Source organism: Drosophila subpulchrella, chromosome 3R, assembly GCF_014743375.2.
Source record: "Drosophila subpulchrella strain 33 F10 #4 breed RU33 chromosome 3R, RU_Dsub_v1.1 Primary Assembly, whole genome shotgun sequence".
In the NCBI taxonomy this organism is placed as follows: domain Eukaryota; kingdom Metazoa; phylum Arthropoda; class Insecta; order Diptera; family Drosophilidae; genus Drosophila; species Drosophila subpulchrella.
Window position 1 is genome coordinate 20139501 of NC_050609.1, and position 15120 is coordinate 20154620.

The window sequence follows — 15120 nt, forward strand, 5'->3', positions numbered from 1 at the left end:
CAGCGTTTAAGTCGCATGTGCCAAACTTTAAAAGTCCCGGATTTATCGGACTCCCCAACAAAGCTACTACAAGATCAATGGGCTTGCCAAGGCTTTCGCTCAAAAGTTTTGTCGGCAACCACTTCAAAAGCCGCCTTTTAAGTGGTGCAGCACTGCTTGCTTGACACCTGGCCGTGGCTCACAGCCCCAGCCCCTTAGGTGATTCATTAGTCGCCCGCATCTTCTCGTTGGCCCGCTTTGTGTTGAGGACTCTTAAGCTAAATTAAGTTTTGATAATTCCTAATAATCTATTCAAGCAAGTTTTCAAAAATGTTTGTTCACTTCACTGTCGGTCTGTGTGGTTTCAATGGGTGGGTTTGTGGTGGGCTGGCACGGGGACAAGGGACTCCGACTCCAACGAACATGAGCTTTTGTTGTCCTCCTTGGCCCGTTTCTTCAGTGCGAATTGAATTTTGAAATTTTCTTAGATTTGAATTGTTAGATAGCTGGCGACTTATTAGATCGGAATACGCAAAGCCACACACAAAAGTTGTGCTGTGGCTCCCCTAGTAAGCACTGTTCGAAAATAATCACGCCCTATGTTATGCCCGTCAAAATATTAATTTATTCTTTACTCTTTAATTATTATTGCAGTGCTCAATAAAATTTGAAAAAAAATAAAATTAAAATCCGTTTATTTGATACCTGTATTTTAACAAAAAAGACAATTTATAAATTAATTTATTTTGTTTACTACTTAACTACAGTTTGTCTGAAAGAGACTATAATATAAACAAACGCGTAACCAGTTTTAAGATTATCAAATCAACTGTAAGGACCTCATCTAGCAGTGTAATGGCTTTGAAAAACTTTCCTACCAACAACTATTGTTGAAAAGTTTTCAATTGAGAATATTAATTTAGCCAATACACGTGGGCGAAGGAGCGGAGGGGAAAGCAAAACAAACGGTAAAAGTTTTGTGGCTGCACAGCCCGAAACCAAGCCGAAAAGAGGAGAGATCCAGTGGGGCGTACCAGGTATGGTATGCTATATAGGATGTTCATCCTCAACTCGAGGGCGACAAGGTGCCGGCATAATGTGGTTTTTGTGGCGCACTTTCTATTAGGCAAGCGGAAGTATAATCAAGAACACTCTCCTCCCATCCTTTTGCCGCTCCCCAGTCTTAGCATTCCACCACCGGGGACAACCACTCAGCGAAGCACACGCACTTTGCCCAATTAGCCGTGTGTCCAACCAAGTTGGCTGTGGGCCTGGTTTTGTTGTGGCGAAATATTATAGGGCCTTGTAATCAGTCGTTGCGAAACTTCTGAATACAGTGAACAGTGCGGTCAGTTTTCACTTTAATCTGTCCAAACCCAAAAAGAATTTGGGCAAAGCTAAAAAGCAATCTACACTCAAAACAATAAATATTGAAAAAATAAATTCCTGTGCCAACTCAAATTCTATATGAATAAGAAAACTGAATTAATTTAATCAGTTGCGTTCAGCCTTAATTTAAGGCATTGTGTTCTCGTGAAGGATAATAACAAGTTTTTCCTAACTTCTGAATTTTAGGGTGATTTGGTAATATCTATTTGCCTAAAATACATGTGGTTTTCTTTCTGCGTGTATTGAAGAGAAATGGAATACGGATCTTGTTAAGCCGCTGGGCACACGGCACAGTCTCCAGCCCGTGTTCACCTGCAGGGAATTAGCATGCAAAGCCGAACCCCACCAGAACACACATACCCTCAGAGAGTGGGGCGGGTCAGGTTATGAACATTGCGCTCATCATCGACTGGCCGCCGGCTAAACTGGCGGATGGCAGACGGCAGCTGTTCGAGTGCCCATCTCTCCCCCACCCACGCCTCTGGAGTTGTGTCCGAAAAATGTTTTTTCCCGGCATTTGCATGGTAAAACGGCAACATGGTGTGGTGGTCATTGTGAGCTCGGAGTGTTGTACTACACTCAAAGTCCATTCAATCACGCTAGCACTGACAAAAAATCTGATCAAAAACTTTGGTACTTTGGTCCACATTTCTAATTCCTTTACCAAACATTACCTTACCTTTCTTCCTATCCTTACTGATACCGAATCGTTAGAAACTCTTCTTAGACATTGAAGGTCTGATTTTAAAAATGCATCTTCCTATCTGATACCCTCCCATAAGAAACATTATTAAAATTAATCATACCGATGGCATTTCCTAATTTAAAACGCTAACATATCTGTTAGTGTAAATTCACATCCTATTCAATCATAGACGACGGAGAGTCAAAAGAAGCTTGAAGCCTAGAACCAGAGCCAGAAACAGAAACTGAACCAACGCAGGATCTGGACCTGGAATTGAGACTGGGCAAAGACGCCCAGCGGTAACAACTGTCCAATTCAGAAGCTGCTCCGTTCACATTTGCTCTGTTTCATGCTAGGTACACATGTTTGTTACCTGCGTAGGAACGGAAGCTGGTGGAAGAGGCTGAAAGTGGGCGGCAGTGGAGAGAGCGCAGCACGTTTCCGGCTCGCCAGGCTATGCAATACGAGAAACGAAAGCAAACTGGAGCCTGCAGTACACCTTTGCATTTGAAGTGAAATGTCCGAAAACAGCTTCAATAGTCCAGACATCTTCCACACTTCATTTCTGCGCCCAAACGAAATTAAAAAGTTGAAACAAAAGAATTTAAAGAGTATGAAAAGAACGAATGGATTTAAAAATGTAGTGGACCGAGCCTTTTTACAACAACTTTCAAAAGATTTTAAAAGGCTATTTTGACAGAAATGGTGGTTTCCAATTTAATAACAGAGGGTGAATCATCTTCTACTTCTTTTATAGGGTTTGAAACGAACACAAACTGTTTTTTTCTTTTAAAAGTATTGCAGAATATTTTAACTTTAAATTAAATATGGTAAGCAGTTAATTTGATTCAAATCCTTAAGTTCTTGGAGCGACTCGGTGTTCTGAGAATATTTGCTGCCATTAGAAATTTTAGTTCATTCTGACCGTAAGCCAGAATATATCTCGTTAATTATACAAAGCTGTCATATTTTAATCCCGCCATCATCCAAAACTGCATCAATAAAATAATTATTTTAGCAATTCGGTCGACGTTAAAATACATTTTTAGAATTTGGTAAGCCCTTAATTTAGCTTAGTCTATAAAAATTACATTTGACTTACTTGGAGGTATCGTACGAACATTATGCAAAGCTTCCCATTATTGTATAAAGATCCCACTGTTACTCGCCCTCGAAGAGATGCAATGCAACAAATCCACATTCCTCAATCAAAATATCTTCTTTCCGAAGGTAATTGAATTTTAGCCAACGTTAGCATGTCCAAGTAGGTAAACTTATTCCAGACTAAGACTCAGCTCTGAGAGCATGGCGACTTCCATGTCTTGAAGTCTTTGACTTTTTAACATTAAATTATTAAATAGTGGAAATCAGGCAAAGTAATTTGGCAGTTAAACTTACCCATACATATGTACGTAGGGTTATCTGCCGGAAAGCGAAATTCAATGCCTATGCCTGCATTAATTAAGCTAATGAGGCGCTGAACAGCTCATATGGCAATATGTCTGCGGGGTTTTGGGTGCAGTGTCCATAAATCTCAATTAAAGTGCAGCACACTTTGTTAGTCGAGAAAGGGGCAGAGGCCACAAATCGGTCCTCGACTTCTTCGACATCAACTCCGTCTCTTCTCCAGGTTCCTCTGACTGAGCTTCGCCCTGTAGTTGCTTCTGCTCTTGTAATCCGCTTAAGTAACTCAACAGGAACGGAAGCCGGAAATGAAAACCATACAGTATACAAAGCAAGAGTGGGAGAAAGGTGAGGCCGCCTCAAAAGACTGAAGGCGACTGTGGAACGGAGATGGACAGAATTGCTTTGTATTGGTTGGGGTCAGGCGGCCAGCTTCCGTTGCTTGTGCCCTCTTTGAAACTCTTCCACTTAAAACAAAGAAGTGTCGATCCACACTATCACAACCGAAACACAAATTTGCTAATATGAAATACAGTGTTCAGGTTTAGACAAATTAAGATCAAGAATAAACAATACATTTGAGCAATGTTTTTGTAATGTATTCATAAAAATGAAAGGTTATAATTATATTTGAAAATAGTTTATATAAATAAGACTCGACAAAATAGCTCGAAGGCATCATGGAATAAAAATGTATATTAGAAAACATACCGGAAACGCGAATTTTGTTAAGTGCTGTGACTCGCATTTGGCATGAAAGAAATGAGTCGGGAAGGAATCACGGCTCTTAAGCCGCACCGGAAATGAAGAGTTGCTGCGAGGTTCAGCGACAGTTTCCTCACAGGTTAACTGACAGACACCACCGCAGCGAATTCTCCCAAAAAAATTTGTACGCTTTTACCCGTTTTAAGTGCTCATAATATCTGCTGTAAGTGAGGATGGGAAAGTGAAAATGAAACCAAACAACAAATGGCTTTCCCCATTGCGGTTTTACGGTCGCCGCCCAACTCGACCCGACTTCCGCTCCAGGCCTATGAGCCGCAGCGGTGATCAAAAGTCCGTTGTGTACTAATAAATTATTTAAATATGCATGTGTTATGACCCCCATTTTCGGGTGGTATTTTCTTGGGTGGCATTCTCATTTTTTCCCAAGTACCCAAATATGTATACCATTAAATATATCAAACAGGGCAACTCTCGCCCCTAACTATTTATAAAACATCAATTGGAATTGTTGGTTTTTATTATTGCGTAATTATTCAGTAGTTTACATTAACATTAAACTGTTCATGCAAATACAGAGACAATGTCATTTAGTCGCATTTTTTGTGGAAACTTGCAATTATTTCTCGTTCTCATACCTGGACACAAAATTATTTAATAATTAATTAATTAATTATTTTCTAAATGGTGCAACAATATTGACAGTAAAATAAAAAAGTATTGGTATTTATAAATATATTTGCAATTGCGTTGCGAATTCATTATTAATTTCTGGTTTTGTTTGCATAATTCTCATACACATACGTAGAATATTAATTACTTGATGGACACGTTGGAGGCAAAGTGGGATTTGACATATCATGGGATACACCATGATATACAACAAACTAAAATAAATATTATAATATGATGGTAATGAAAATTTTTTGCCCACCTATTTTCAGTGTGGTATGTACAATGTATCTATTAGATTAAAGCTTTTCAAACATAGTCTTTTGCAGACGTCCGCCGTTCCTTTCCGTCTTCAATACAAACAGCTCCAACGTGCCAGTCAACAATTTCGTTTTATCTACTAATTGTTCTTGCCTTTATCTGTATTTAATAACATCAAACAAACAACATTCAATCTTTCACGTTTATTTTTTTGTTTGATTAGTCATAGGTAGGTAGTTATAGATTCCATATTCCGTTTGGTTCGCTGGCTCAGCATGTGGGCTACGGTGGCTAAATTTGTATCGCCTAAGTTGTATACATACATTATAATTAAATATTTATAAAATTGAATGCATCTCGGTACCGGACAAATATGTACTTAAAAAATAAAAATGAATTCATCTCAATCTTTATCGTGCTGGCTACAAACGTTTATTTCCACTCAACTCGCTATATAAGTATACAAATATATATGCTATTTTACAAAATATTTATAAAAAACATTACAAATTATTTTTAAACGTAGTTTGATAAAGAAAATGGTACAATAAGCACAAAAAGTACTGTTGCTTAAATTGCAGTTGGACCCATTGAACACAATAATTAATTATAGAATTAGTGCGTGTAATTATTTATGAGCCCAATTTATTTCTTTGGATTTCATATGAAAGCAGCAACTGTTTATGAGATTGCACACGAACTCCACCTAGCACCGAATCGAGAATTTTCTTTTAACTTTTAATGAAAAGTCCGTTTTGAATTTTTATTTATTAAAAAAAACCGTTTTACTCTAGAAGTAAAGAGTGCAAGCATGGACACAGTTGTCTTTGCTCAAATGTATGTATATTGTAGAGCACACTTTTAGGCAGCTTAAAACACATACATTGATGGTGTATTCAACTATTTCCGCAAAATTGTAATTTTCTTAAAATGTTGATGACAACCACTAACAACTTATTTTACATCACAAACTTGACAAATTTTTTCTCTTCAATAATAAAAGGTATAATTTTTGTGTTCACTTGGTTCAACTGCAGAGAAAATCTCGACATATCATGAAAATTTCAAGAATCTAGTTATATTGCTGTTTTTTAAGAGACATGCATACAGAGAATAATTACGTTTTAAATGCTTCACTTTTCTCAGTAGTACACACGTTCTTATATAATAATCATATTCACATAATTTTATCTAAATAATGCAACTAGCTGTTCGCACTTGAATATACATTTATAAATATGAATTGCTCTAATATATTTTAATTCTTTTAGCATGTTGTATCCATTTAACCAGTATTTAATGCACGTTTATATGAATTATCTCATTTATTTCATTTTCTTGCTTCTCTCTATTGATAAAAACATTGCAACAAACATATACGTCGATGTTGGGGTATAAATATATATGAGTTAAAAAATGCATTTTAAAATATGTTAATTTGCGAAAACGTCAACATTGTTTCAATGTCTCCATCCTTACGTTTCTGTTGCATGGGCGGTTTGGGGCTCTAAAATGGAATTACAGCTTATGTTGACATTTAAAAGCCTTAGTGTACAATTTTTTTATTTATTCCCTTAATTTATCTGTTGGTTTCCTCTTCGATTTGAATTGTGATCAAATTCCCAATTTTGATCTCTAAAATAATCGCACGTACGTCCATACTCGTGTTCGATTTTTCGTTGAAAAATTTCGATTCAGACATTGCCAATTATAATTAGATGTGTGCGACATTGTACATATATGTTAAACTCAAATGTTGATTTCCGTGTTATTTTTATTGGCTACCTTGTACAAAGCAAACAACACCTTCACCTATGGGCTGCGTTGCCGGAGAGCTGGACCAATTATAACATTTCTTTGATCTAATTTTAAATGGTATTTCACATGTCCATGAATAAAAGGCGCCAAGCCCGTTCGATAAACAAAGGTGGGCATTTTCAAAGCCCCTTTAACGGGAATCTCCCTTCGGTGAATAACAATTTTATTGTTTGGTTGGTGTTTTGTTAATGGCCATCTAATCTTTTATGAGTAATTGAATAATTTTGTAAAAAAAATTAAAGAATAAAGTGGTTCTATCTGATAATGTGTCTGTGACACCATTATTTAACTCTCAATTATAATTCCGTGCTGTAGTACATTTATAAAAATATATTCAATGCTTTTCTTTAAATTATACAGGACTGCTTGCAGTTTATAAGAGAATAGTTTGCTTTCTTCTTATATTTTTTAAATTAATTAAATTACTTTTAACACTTTGGCGTGAATGTTTTATAGAGTTGTCAGTATGTGTAAAACTTTCCGTTGCAATAAACTAAAATTGTTATTTAGCATAAAAAGACACAAATTTCAAATAGTTGCAAATAAAGCTTCTAATATATTGCAAGGCAGCAACTGTCACAATTACGACAAGGCAAAAAACATCATCATAAGAATCTCTTATTTTGCGTGTTGTGTAACATTGAATTGAGCATTTAATTTGTAAAAAAGAATAAAATAAAAGTATACATTTCAAATAAAACAAATTTCATTTTGTGCATTCTATCAACTGTTGCAGGCGTGGCCGAAATACATGGCGTGTGTTGTTTCCTTGTGCATGTGTATTTTGTGTAGATTTGGTTTGTTGATTTGTTAAACAATTTCACATTTTAAAATTCGTACACTTTCAGCTTAAACCCTATAGATACTAGAACGTATGGCCTACACATATCAAATAGCTTACTTCAAACTATTTACCGTGGCTATTGGTACAAAACTTTACATTTAGCGGCTCTGCAAATTTTTTCTAGCTTTTCACATTCATATACAAATGCCGAAAATGATGTTAACATTTTCTGTAAATGGATAATAATTAGTTCGATCCGTAAACATTATAAGTCCCGTTTCATTTAGGCCTCCGTTTCGGCGCCTTTTAGACGCAGGCGGGCAAAGTCCTCGAAAATTATGTCATCATCCTGTGCCTCGTCGTCATCCAGCTGGATAAGATTGGTGGTGGTGGGTACGTCCTGACCCCCAGCCGCTGATCCTGTCTCTCCACCGTCGCTCAAGCTCACTAGCGGCTGACCGCCCCCTGCCAAACTAGCCCGCGGCGATCGCTCACCCAACAGCGGGTGCTCTTCCTCCTCGGGCTTGGGGTGCATTAGTGTAAACGGGAGCTCAGCCACGAGATCACCATTCAGCAGCGGCGAACTTATCAGCAACTTCACCTTAACCTTATAGTGCACCATAATGCCGAGACTCTCTCGCTGGGCAGGATTGGTAATGAGCGTGCTAGACGCTAAATTAGTATCCTCATGCTTCAGCTGGCCGTCTAAAGCCAGGCCCCATTTATCCTTATTATTCGCCAAAAGGGGGCACAACTCGAAAACCTTCGACAGGGTGAACCCGGGCGCAACTTGGCATCCATCCTCCGACTCGATCTCGGCCACCACTGACTTGTATTGGGCCGTGGAAAAGAGGCAAATATCCGCAAACTGACGGACACATACCTTAATCTTTTTCACCGTCCGATTCGAGTTATTGGCCACGTGAACGTTGACCGATATTTTCTCGCCGTGGTGGTACAGCTCCTTATCCAAACTTGCTTCCAGATGGATCTTGTTCGGCTTCATCATAAACTCCTTGCTGACTTCGATCGATGGCTGCTCACCGACTTTGGAGGGGGCGTACATGACCTTGCGAATAGTCAGACGCACAGAGTTCCGCTTGTGGGGCTTGTCCTCTACGTTCTCACCTATCAAGGATAAACATTATGAGTAATCGCTACACAGCTGCTGTAGAAATCCCATGACGTGTGCATAATCAGACCGGGGGTGTGTCACTTGTTCATTTGTTAGAAATATGCGTCATTGATATTGCGTATATCACATATCGGTACGAGTTCCAGAAACCTTCTAAAACGACCCTAGCGACAAGAGATTTTTGGTACCCAAGGATAGACTGCTCTATCTGGGCGCTGTCATTAAAACAAAACACTTTCCATTCAGAAGGTCATAAATCGTTCTGCATCAAAATCAGCTCCGTCTGCTAATTGTTTATACCAAAAACATCGAAGCGAGGCACATTAAATATACAAATCAGCAGACGCCAAGGAAATAAAAGCTCTGGCAAAATCGTCATAGGGGAAAAAAGAGGAGCTGAGAAATCGTTTCTGCGAACTATAGAAACATCAACATTGCTTATAAGTTCTACGAATTGTGTTTTGGTTTACAGTAGGTACTGATTAATAACAACATTTATTTTAGTTTTTATAATCTGGCAAGATAATAAACGTTAATTGATATTTATTAACGAAAATTTAAAAGTTGTTTGATTTACTGCTGCTTACTACACGAAAATAAAGTAGTGCATCCACAGCCAAATCCTTTAGATATTTAGGGCCCACCCAGACGGCAATTGGCGTCGCTGCTACTTCATTAATTTTTTTATGGCCGTACGCAAATTGGCTGCTAGATAAGAGCGAAATTCCAACAAGAGCCATAAAACCAACAAAAATTTATGAACAAAGCAAGGCAAACGAAAAAATATGTAGATATAATTATTTACCCAACAGAAAGCAGTGGGTGTATCAGGGGAAGGAACAAAATCAGGTACTGTGCGATGGGAGCTGCGTGTGCGAGTCGCAAATGTGCGCAGGCAACTTCCAAAAACGCAACGTACTATTTCGCTGAACAGGCTTTTCTCGCTAATTTCGGACAATATTAATTGCAACACAGGGCTTAACAAGAAAAACGGAGTTAATGGGAAGTCAGCAGAAAATAACAGCTTATACTCAAAAAGGTTTTCAAGAATTATATCCAGCAATCGGATATTGGTGAACAAAACGTCATTAAAGACAACGGCGGAGCCTAATTAAAGCCAACAACAACAATGGCTTTGATACAACTACGGCAGAGTCAGATTCCAATTAGAAGCGTCGAATTTCAATTAGGTGGGACGCTGCGTCACCAAGCCCAATGACATTTTTGCGCAGCCCGACGTAGCTGGATTAATTAACCCCGTGTTCCCGACCGCGTGACACATGCGCTAAATTACACAAAACTACATACATATACAACAATTTACAGTCGAACCTCCATAGAACACAAATAGTTAAGTTTACTGTTAGCCTCTAGTCTCGAGATTTAAGACAAGATTCTAGTAAAATAATGTCAGTAAAGTTTACAACTTTGAATGAAATCAGGTTTTGTATTGATCTAAAAAGTGGCTTCTATCTGAAATTGCTTCTGGTTGGAATACTCAACCAGAGTTTGTGCCATTTTTGGATTACAATCCACGCAATCAAGGCTCGACTGTGCATAGATATGGGAGTGAAATGTAAAAATACGTAAACTAAATGTCTGTATCGACTGCTGCAATCGCCCATCAATGATTTTGACTTTGTCTGACCGCCGTGCACAGACACTCCCACAAGACCAGACCCGGACTCACCCACAAAGGCTTTCAGCTCGTAGTCCACTCCGCAGGACTTGCCCACGTCCCCAGGGGCGGGCTGCAAGGACACGGAGGCGGGACAGTAAGGTGGAACCTCAAAGTAAAACGGATGGGCGTTGGGTCCCAGCTTTTTGATCAGCCGCTCCTGCAGACGGGTCATCGGACGGTCCAGCTGCATGGGCGGGTAGATCTGCTCATGCGCCAGATACAGGTCCTTGCGGAACGTCAGTCCCAGGACATCCAGGTCCTCGCGCCCGTAGCGAAAGGCGGCCAGTACCTGGCCAAACACCTTGCGGTCCTTGACGTACTCGGGATCGATGAAGACGACGCCGTCAATGGGGTCCACATGCGTGACATGGTCCACAAAGTCCCGTTTGCCGAGGTACACCGTGATCTTGCCGTTGGAGGAGCTCTTCTTGAAGACCCTCGTCGCCTGGCGTCGGGAGCTGGCATCGCCTCCGGCCTCGTCGTTGGCCGCCCCGCTCCCTCCGCCGCTGCTTCCGGCAGCTGTCACATTTGTGCTAGATCCATTGCTCCCCAGGGCTCCTCCGTTTCCACCACCTCCGCCATTCATCGTGTTCATTGGCGGCTGCGTCGCTTCTGCTGATTCGCTGGTGTTTCTGCTAAATGGTTCTCCGCACACACCGCTCCTTGTTTTTCGGCACTCCGTATAATAATATATGTGCGTTGGGTCGTTGGGTGCTGCAATTTTTTTAATTTTTTTTAGTTTTTTATGTGTATACTTGTTCCGCCCGTTTGCCAGCACTGTCCGTCAGCCAATTATACCGATACTATCGCAGGTCTCACCAAAATATTGGAGTGTGTCGCGGCTAGGTTAGCGAGGACACAGCAGATTTTTCATAATTTTTGGTTTGCGTTTGATCCCACTTACGTTTGGTGCTCCACCGTTTGCCAACACTGTCTGCCAGCCAAATTTGTGACCCCGCTAGGTTAGCGAGGACACTCTGGGCAGTTTTTGGTGCGACCGTCCGCGTAACGATGGCTATGTACAAGCAAACATCGATGACTTTTCTACCGACCCATCGATGTTTTTGCCCTCTTTCCACACTTTTTCCGCCATTCCACCTTTCCACGTGAGATCTTGCATCTCCCTTTTTCACTGACACTTACGGTGGCTTACGTTTTTGCTGACACTTACGTTACGACACTACGCTCACGCCAAAAACATCGATTTTTGTATCGATGTTTGTATCGATGTTTCTTAAACTGATTGTGACTATCGACCCACACTTGTTCCGCCATTCCACCTTTCCACGTGAGATCTTGCATCTCCCTTTTTCACTGACACTTACGCTGAGGCTATCTCCCTTTTTCACTGACACTTACGGTGGCTTACGTTTTACGTTACGACACTACGCTCACGCCAAAAACATCGATTTTTGTATCGAAACTGATTGTGACTTTTCCATCGACCCACACTTTTTCCGCCATTCCAAAAATTCCAACTTTCCACGTGCAACTGATTCCGGCAAACCACGCGTTGTCCATCGAATCCGTACTTGACTTGACTCGCTTGTCCAACCAAAACTCGAGAAATCGCTCAAATGGCCCAAAAGAAAGCCGTAGCCGCCAAGGGCAAGAAGGCCGCGAACAGGGTGGTGAAGAAGGTGCAGGAAGAGGAGGAAAACGTGGTCGCCCAGTCGCCCTCCAAGAAGACCAGGAAGCAGCCTGTGAAGGAAGTGCCGCAGTCCAGCGAGGAGGAGTCCGAGGCCGAGGTCCAGAATGACGACCAAGCTGAGGACGACAGCGACTCCGAGGTAAGCACCAAAAAACGTGGTCTCTTCTGCTCGAAGATTTCATTGCAGATTTAGCTGCCCTGGGGGTGTATTGCACATCGAATCAATTCTGTACCTACTTAGCCTCTCATTTACCACGTCTTTAAAGTTAAATTAGAAATTAGAAGAGCATGTCAATAAGTGGTATTTTCTTATTCCAGGCCGAAGATTTACTCGACGACGAGGCCGAGGAAGATGAAGAGGACGAAAGTGAGGATGAGGAAGATGATGACGAGGTGGAGCCTGGTGAGGTTTCTAACAGCGCAGTCGCGGATGAGGAAGACGACTCCGACGATGATGAGGCACCTGCAGAGGAACCAGTGTCCAAGGGCAAGGAAACTAAAAAACCAGGAAAATCCAACACTGACGAGTCGGATAAAAAGAGTGGAATTCCCAAAGTACGCGTTGGCAAGATTCCCCCAGGAACGCCAAAAAATACAATCATATTTGCCACAAACCTACCAAAAGGTACCATAAAATTGCTGTTATTTGAATGTGGAAGCTGTAACAAAATAGTTTCATTTAATTTATTTTTGTTTCACAGAATACAAACACCCGGACCTGGTTGCCTTGTTTTCCAAATTTGGACCGATTTCCACAGTGACTCGTTTTCCTCCTAAGAATGGCATCAGTTCAGTCCTTATCGCCTTTGATACACCAGCCGCAGCAGAAGCTGCTCTGCAGGCCAAACCCAAGGCGCTGACCCTTGGAAACAAGGCTCTGACCATATCCCAGCCGAAGGACAGGGACGCTTTAAACGAACGCACGGTGGTGGTTAGCCTGATTGGACCCAAAGTCACCACGGATGAGTTGAAGGCCTTTTTCGAGAAAGTAGCTCCCGTGGAGTCGGTGACCTTATCCGCTAACCGCTTAAACCCCAAAGCCTTTGTACGTTTGGTGTCAGTCGACGACATCCCCAAGGTCCTTAAACTGCACAGCACCGAATTCTATTCTCGCTTCATCACAGTGCAACCAATGTCTGCCAAGAGTGCGTTAAGAACCGGTGAACTTACCCTGGTTGTAGAAAATTTGGGCAAACATGAGTCATACAACGCTGACGCCCTGGAGAAGATTTTTAAAAAGTTCGGGGAAGTGGACAATCTAGATGTTGTGTGCAGCAAGACAGTCTTAGCCTTTGTCACGTTTAAGCAGCCGGAAGCCGCCACTAAGGCTCTGGACCAACTCCAGGGGAAGACTGTTAACAATTTGGAGCTGAAACTGTTGCGCTTTGAACGCAGCTCCTCGGGGAAGGCGATTCTTGTGACGAACTTGTCGATAGGTGGGTTGCCCTAATATGTATTTTGTGTATCATTGTAATAATTTTTAATTACTTGTTATATTTTTGTTATTAACTAATGTATAATTGTTCTTGTAGATACCACTGAAGCCGACCTGCGGAAAGTGTTTAACGAGAGCGGCGAAATTGAGAGCATCCAGATGTTAAAAAACAAGGCCGTAGTGAAGTTCACGAATGAGGACGCTTTCTGCAAATCTTTCTTGGCCAACGAAAAAATTGTAAACAAACTTCCCATTTTTATCGAGCCCAACTCGCTGCTAAAGCACAGATTGTTAAGGAAACGTTCCGCTATTGCGCACTCCCAAGCACCCCCCCAGTTCCAGAAGAATGGGAACAATAAGTTCGGCAAGAAACCCTTTAACAAGCGTCCGGCACAGGAAAATGGTGGCAATCCTTTCGCGAAGAGGGGAAAGTTTTAGAGCTTGGAAATCTACAAATATTTAGTTTTAAGTTCTGCAGTACCACAAATTTGGCCACAATCCCTTTAAATCCATATCACTGATGTAATGGATATAGTCGATAAGAGATACCCCTTTAACTTGAACTGCAAAATACTAGCCGTATTTTAAACGTATGTTGACTTTTATAAGCATCAAACCTAAAACTAAATAAAAGAGTCAAAATGTATTTATAAATTCGATATCTTAAATGGCTGAATAAGGGATCTACGTAACCAAATGGTTCTCTATCTTTATGTTTCAGTTTAGTAATATTTTGCCATGCAAATCAAGTTACATGCGACCGACGTGCTCTTGATGATTTGAATCTTATTTTTTTATTATAGCACTATCTCTTTATAATCTTTTAAAGAAAACCTGAATTTTTCATCATATCCATATTACATATCATGTAAGTAACCGGCACGTACCGGCTTTTATATAAATGAATGAGGCTACAAGTGTTTGTGGGTGGTGCTTGTGCTGTTCCCGCTCCATTCGTCAAATGATTCATTAGTCTCAGCACAATAGTGAGTCATTCAGCAAAGACGACAACTCCACACGCAATAATTTCATTTATCCAGTACGGCACTCCCATTGCATCTCATCCTCACAAGGCCCCTTACTTCCTCCAGTTGGCTGGCCACCAGAGAGTTACGCCTTTGTTCACGCCATCTTGGCCATAATGCAAATGAATAGAAGCGGCGGATTGGGAGAATGCATTAGTAAATCAAGGGCTTGGCAAGTGCTAATTTCCATAATAATTATATGCCTAGTTACAATAAATTACAAAAATAAAAAATATCTAAACTCTCTTTTTATACTAAATTTTGGTCACCAAAATCGCTGAAATGAATTAAACACTTTTTAAGCACTGCTTGCATTTTATAGGCGGACGGAAAGGCACTCTGACATGGCTACATCGACTATGCTTATCACATTATACGGCCAAAAATGTCTCCTCTGCCTCGCAAACTTCTAAATGAAGTTATATTTATCTCTGCAATAAAAATTAAAAATTTTCTTGATTTCGACTTCATGTGCAGA

General features: G+C 40.6%; 2 protein-coding genes across 2 annotated transcripts; one reads left to right on the plus strand and one right to left on the minus strand.

The window, feature by feature from the left end:
* Window positions 1-6869: 6869 nt before the first annotated feature.
* Window positions 6870-11311, minus strand: LOC119546271 (beta-arrestin-1). The gene is made up of 2 exons (XM_037852447.1): window positions 10541-11311; window positions 6870-8843 (listed from the first exon to the last, which is right to left on the minus strand). Exons 1-2 carry the CDS (start codon window positions 11124-11126, stop codon window positions 7999-8001), a joined length of 1431 nt encoding a protein of 476 aa, XP_037708375.1. The 5' UTR covers window positions 11127-11311; the 3' UTR covers window positions 6870-7998.
* A 646-nt stretch (window positions 11312-11957) lies between these two features.
* LOC119546263 (DNA-binding protein modulo) lies at window positions 11958-14263 on the plus strand. Its single transcript, XM_037852436.1, has 4 exons — window positions 11958-12321; window positions 12501-12807; window positions 12884-13618; window positions 13715-14263. Exons 1-4 carry the CDS (start codon window positions 12109-12111, stop codon window positions 14053-14055), a joined length of 1596 nt encoding a protein of 531 aa, XP_037708364.1. The 5' UTR covers window positions 11958-12108; the 3' UTR covers window positions 14056-14263.
* The last annotated feature ends 857 nt before the right edge of the window (window positions 14264-15120 follow it).